Source organism: Oncorhynchus clarkii, chromosome 16 (genome assembly GCF_045791955.1).
Source record: "Oncorhynchus clarkii lewisi isolate Uvic-CL-2024 chromosome 16, UVic_Ocla_1.0, whole genome shotgun sequence".
In the NCBI taxonomy this organism is placed as follows: domain Eukaryota; kingdom Metazoa; phylum Chordata; class Actinopteri; order Salmoniformes; family Salmonidae; genus Oncorhynchus; species Oncorhynchus clarkii.
In genome coordinates, this window is record NC_092162.1 from 71,014,302 (window position 1) to 71,020,301 (window position 6,000).

Below are 6,000 nucleotides of genomic sequence, written 5' to 3' on the forward strand. Positions count from 1 at the left end.
GTAGAGACAGGACAGTGACAGGTGAGTTACAGGTGGTAGAGACGGGACAGTGACAGGTGAGTTACAGGTGGTAGAGACGGGACAGTGACAGGTGAGTTACAGGTGGTAGAGACGGGACAGTGACAGGTGAGTTACAGGTGGTAGAGACGGGACAGTGACAGGTGGTAGAGACGGGACAGTGACAGGTGAGTTACAGGTGGTAGAGACGGGACAGTGACAGGTGGTAGAGACGGGACAGTGACAGGTGAGTTACAGGTGGTAGAGACGGGACAGTGACAGGTGGTAGAGACGGGACAGTGACAGGTGAGTTACAGGTGGTAGAGACGGGACAGTGACAGGTGGTAGAGAGACGGGACAGTGACAGGTGAGTTACAGGACAGTGACAGGTGAGTTACAGGTGGTAGAGACGGGACAGTGACAGGTGAGTTACAGGTGGTAGAGACGGGACAGTGACAGGTGAGTTACAGGTGAGTTACAGGTGGGAGAGACAGGGAAAGAGGTTGGTTACTAGCCATGTGCGATAGCATCAATTTTGCTCCGTCACTGATCATTGATTGAGCAGGCTTACTGATCTACAAATAATACTGAGCGGTTATTTAGGATGCAAGGTGATATGCAGATCAGTCAATCTGCAGTCGCCGACTGCAATGTAGCCGATCTCAAACACCACTCTAGTGGAATTCCAAATAGACTCCTAGCCCTACACCCTAAATAGTGCCAGATCCCAGGGGACCGGATATGGGGTACTGGTACTAGTACTCACGTCCTGCTGAAGGCCTCGGGCAGCGTGTCGTAGCGCTGGTGGCTGTGGGAGGAGCCACTGAAGTGCAGAGCTCCGACTTCCTGATTCGCCAGCTCCCCATGGCAGGACTCCCTGGCACTGCGGCTCCGCCCCCCTGACCCACCACCACCTGCCGGCTTCCTGTGTTTACCCTGTAGAGGTAGGGAGGGGGAGGGAGGGGGGGGGGAGAATATCAGAGTGAGTTGTTGTAAAAGACCAGGTCAACGGGTAGATAGAGAGTTATTCATCCACTGATACACTACATGGTCTAAAGTATGTGGACTCCCCTTCAAATTAGTGGATTCGGCTATTTCACCCACACCCGTTTCTGACAGGTGTATAAAATCGAGCACACAGCCCTGCAACCTCCATAGACAAAAATTGGCAGTAGAATGGCCCTTACTGAAGAGCTCAGTGACTTTCAAAGTGGCACCGTCATAGGATGCCACCTTTCCAACAAGTCAGTTGGTCAAATTTCTGCCCTGCTAAAGCTGCCCCGGTCAACTGTAAGTGCTGTTATTGTAAAGTGGAAACATCTAGGAGCAACAACGGCTCAGCCGCAAAGTGGTAGGCCACACAAGCTCACAGAACGAGACCGCTGAAGCGTGTAGCGAGTTCAAGTGTCCTCGGTTGCAAATTTCAGCACAAGAACTGTTCGTCAGAAGCTTCATGAAATGGGTTTCCATGGCCGAGCAGCCACACACAGGCCTAAGATCACCATGGACAATGCCAAGCGCTGGCTGGAGTGGTGTAAAGTTCTCCGACATTGGACTCAAGGAGCAGTGGAAACGCTTTCTCTGGAGTGATGAATCACTCTTCACCATCTGGCAGTCCGAGAGACGAATCTGTGTTTGGCAAATGCCAGGAAAACGCTACCTGCCCCAATGCTTAGTGGCAACTGTAACGTTTGGTGGAGGAGGAATAATGGTCTGGGGCTGTTTTTCATGATTCGGACTAGGCCCCTTAGTTCCAGTGAAGGGAAATCTTAACGCTGCAATGTTCCAACATCTAGTGCAAAGCCTTCCCAGAGAGTGGAGGCTGTTATTGCATGAAAGGGCGGGGGGACCAACTCGATATTAATTGCCATGATTTTGGAATGAGATGTTCAACGAGCAGGTGTATATGAAAGTTAGACGCTGAACATGTGATGGAGACTAATTGTGAAGTGAACATCGGCATTGGAGACTGAGACACATGCGTACACACACACAGACAGCTATTCATACTAAATAATATACTGTATATCTCTACGGTGTCAGGTCAACCCACTCGATACAGAGTGAATGTGATATATTACAGTAATATACTGTATATCTCTACGGTGTCAGGTCAACCCACTCGATACAGAGTGAATGTGATATATTACAGTAATATACTGTATATCTCTACGGTGTCAGGTCAACCCACTCGATACAGAGTGAATGTGATATATTACAGTAATATACTGTATATCTCTATGGTGTCAGGTCAACCCACTCGATACAGAGTGAATGTGATATATTACAGTAATATACTGTATATCTCTATGGTGGCAGGTACACCCACTCAATACAGAGCGAATGTGATATTGTCAGATCAGGTACCTTAGGCCTCTTCTGGCGTGGGAGTGTGGCCAGGATCTGCTGAGGTTTCTTGGCAGCAGGACAGTCTAGAGGAACGTCGATGTTCTCCTTAGCATTCATCAGGTTCATCACCATCTGAGAAGGCTTGTCTCTGTAGAGTACAGTCGTTATTGTGCTGTCAGCCCGTTGCCATGGGCTACAGTTACAGTTATAGTCTTACACACAGTGGTATATATCACATCTAGTCTTAGAAAATTAGCTTATAATCTAGTAGTACTAGCAACATATCCATCTCTAAATTTAAACTGTGAAACTCCTGTAATCCTCCACACCTCCCTACTTTCTCTGCTCTGTCTACTCCTGTGCTCTTAACCCCATCTTTTGTTCACCTCTTGATTAACAGGTTGCGAAGACAGCCAGTAAGGTTGCTATGGCAGCTGGTAAGGTTGCTATGCCAGCCAGTAAGGTTGCTATGCCAGCCAGTAAGGTTGCTAAGACAGCCGGTAAGGTTACTATGATAGCCGGTAAGGTTACTATGGCAGCCAGTAAGGTTACTAACCTCTTGATGAACAGGTTGCTAAGACAGCCGGTAAGGTTGCTAAGACCGCCGGTAAGGTTACTATGACCGCCGGTAAGGTTACTATGGCAGCCAGGAAGGTTACTAACCTCTTGATGAACAGGTTGCTAAGACAGCCGGTAAGGTTACTATGGCAGCCAGTAAGGTTACTAACCTCTTGATGAACAGGTTGCTAAGACAGCCGGTAAGGTTGCTGAGGCTGTTGTCAGGTGTTCCTCCCAGGTAGACCCCTCCAGGTAGTAGTAGCGCCTGGCTGCTGGCCCCTCCATGACCAGTATCCCCAGCCTTCTCCAGGACGTCATCCACATAAACACGTAACCTACAGCGACACAAACCACGACACAAGACATCAGAGACACAAACCAACAACACAAGACATCAGCAACATGTTAGTGACACAAACCACGACACAAGACATCAGCAACACGTCAGAGACACAAACCAACAACACAAGACATCAGCAACACGTCAGAGACACAAACCAACAACACAAGACATCAGCAACATGTTAGTGACACAAAACAACGACACAAGACATCAGCAACATGTCAGAGACACAAACCAACAACACAAGACATCAGCAACATGTTAGTGACACAAACCACGACACAAGACATCAGCAACACGTCAGAGACACAAACCAACAACACAAGACATCAGCAACACGTCAGAGACACAAACCAACAACACAAGACATCAGCAACATGTTAGTGACACAAAACAACGACACAAGACATCAGCAACATGTCAGAGACACAAACCAACAACACAAGACATCAGCAACATGTCAGAGACACAAACCAACAACACAAGACATCAGCAACACGTCAGAGACACAAACCAACAACACAAGACATCAGCAACACGTCAGAGACAGAAACCAACAACACAAGACATCAGCAACATGTTAGTGACACAAAACAACGACACAAGACATCAGCAACATGTCAGAGACACAAACCAACAACACAAGACATCAGCAACATGTCAGAGACACAAACCAACAACACAAGACATCAGCAACACGTCAGAGACACAAACCAACAACACAAGACATCAGCAACACGTCAGAGACAGAAACCAACAACACAAGACATCAGCAACATGTTAGTGACACAAAACAACGACACAAGACATCAGCAACATGTTAGTGACACAAAACAACGACACAAGACATCAGCAACATGTCAGAGACACAAACCAACAACACAAGACATCAGCAACATGTCAGAGACACAAACCAACAACACAAGACATCAGCAACATGTCAGAGACACAAACCAACAACACAAGACATCAGCAACACGTCAGAGACACAAACCAACAACACAAGACATCAGCAACACGTCAGAGACACAAACCAACAACACAAGACATCAGCAACACGTCAGAGACACAAACCAACAACACAAGACATCAGCAACATGTTAGTGACACAAAACAACGACACAAGACATCAGCAACATGTCAGAGACACAAACCAACAACACAAGACATCAGCAACATGTCAGAGACACAAACCAACAACACAAGACATCAGCAACACGTCAGAGACACAAACCAACAACACAAGACATCAGCAACACGTCAGAGACAGAAACCAACAACACAAGACATCAGCAACATGTTAGTGACACAAAACAACGACACAAGACATCAGAGACACAAACCAACAACACAAGACATCAGAGACACAAACCAACAACACAAGACATCAGCAACATGTCAGAGACACAAACCAACAACACAAGACATCAGCAACATGTCAGAGACACAAACCAACAACACAAGACATCAGCAACATGTTAGTGACACAAACAGACAACACAAGACATCAGCAACATGTTAGTGACACAAACCAACAACACAAGACATCAGCAACACGTCAGAGACACAAAGCAACAACACAAGACATCAGCAACACGTCAGAGACACAAACCAACAACACAAGACATCAGCAACATGTCAGAGACACAAAACAACGACACAAGACATCAGCAACATGTTAGTGACACAAACCAACAACACAAGACATCAGCAACACGTCAGAGACACAGCATGTCACATGGGCAGGGGTTTGATTGAGATCCTACAGCTACAGTATCTAACTAAAGTATAATGTGTGTTGAATTAGCCTTAGTCAACTCGAGAGATCAGTGGTACATAATAATCATGTAGTTGACGGATGGAAAAGCCTACCCATTGTTGTTGCTGTACAGAGTTACATAATGATCGTTGTCATCGTTGTAGGTCTGCTGAGTCTTCACCTCGCTGTCAGCCGCCCTCACTACCACATGACCCTTATCCAGGAACACCTGACACACACCGTCCTGACCAGACAAAACACACATTACATCACACTACACTCCGTCCTGACCAGACAAAACACACATTACATCACACTACACACCGTCCTGACCAGACAAAACACACATTACATCACACTACACACCGTCCTGACCAGACAAAACACACATTACATCACACTACACACCGTCCTGACCAGACAAAACACACATTACATCACACTACACACCGTCCTGACCAGACAAAACACACATTACATCACACTCCGTCCTGATGAGAGAACACATTACATCACACTACACACCGTCCTGACCAGACAAAACACACATTATTACATCACACTCCGTCCTGACCAGACAAAACACACATTACATCACACTCCGTCCTGACCAGACAAAACACACATTACATCACACTACACACCGTCCTGACCAGACAAAACACACATTACATTACATTACACACCGTCCTGACCAGACAAAACACACATTACATCACACTACACACCGTCCTGACCAGAGAGAACACATTACATCACACTCTGTCCTGATGAGAGAGAACACATTACATCACACTCTGTCCTGACGAGAGAGAACACTTTACATCACACTCTGTCCTGATGAGAGAACACATTACATCACACTCTGTCCTGATGAGAGAGAACACATTACATCACACTCTGTCCTGATGAGAGAGAACACATTACATCACACTCTGTCCTGATGAGAGAGAACACATTACATCACACTCTGTCCTGACGAGAGAGAACACAT

The 6,000-nt window shown here is 46.4% G+C and overlaps 1 protein-coding gene across 1 annotated transcript in view; it reads right to left on the bottom strand.

The window, feature by feature from the left end:
- Window positions 1–6,000, bottom strand: part of LOC139369000 (laminin, alpha 5) — a 224,535-nt gene that overhangs the window by 11,668 nt on the left and 206,867 nt on the right. The window contains exons 70-73 of the mRNA XM_071108558.1: window positions 5,120–5,250; window positions 3,075–3,239; window positions 2,365–2,494; window positions 764–933 (exon numbers count right to left, since the gene is read on the bottom strand). Coding sequence (XP_070964659.1) covers window positions 764–933; window positions 2,365–2,494; window positions 3,075–3,239; window positions 5,120–5,250 — 596 coding nt within the window. The remainder of the gene's footprint in view (window positions 1–763; window positions 934–2,364; window positions 2,495–3,074; window positions 3,240–5,119; window positions 5,251–6,000) is intronic.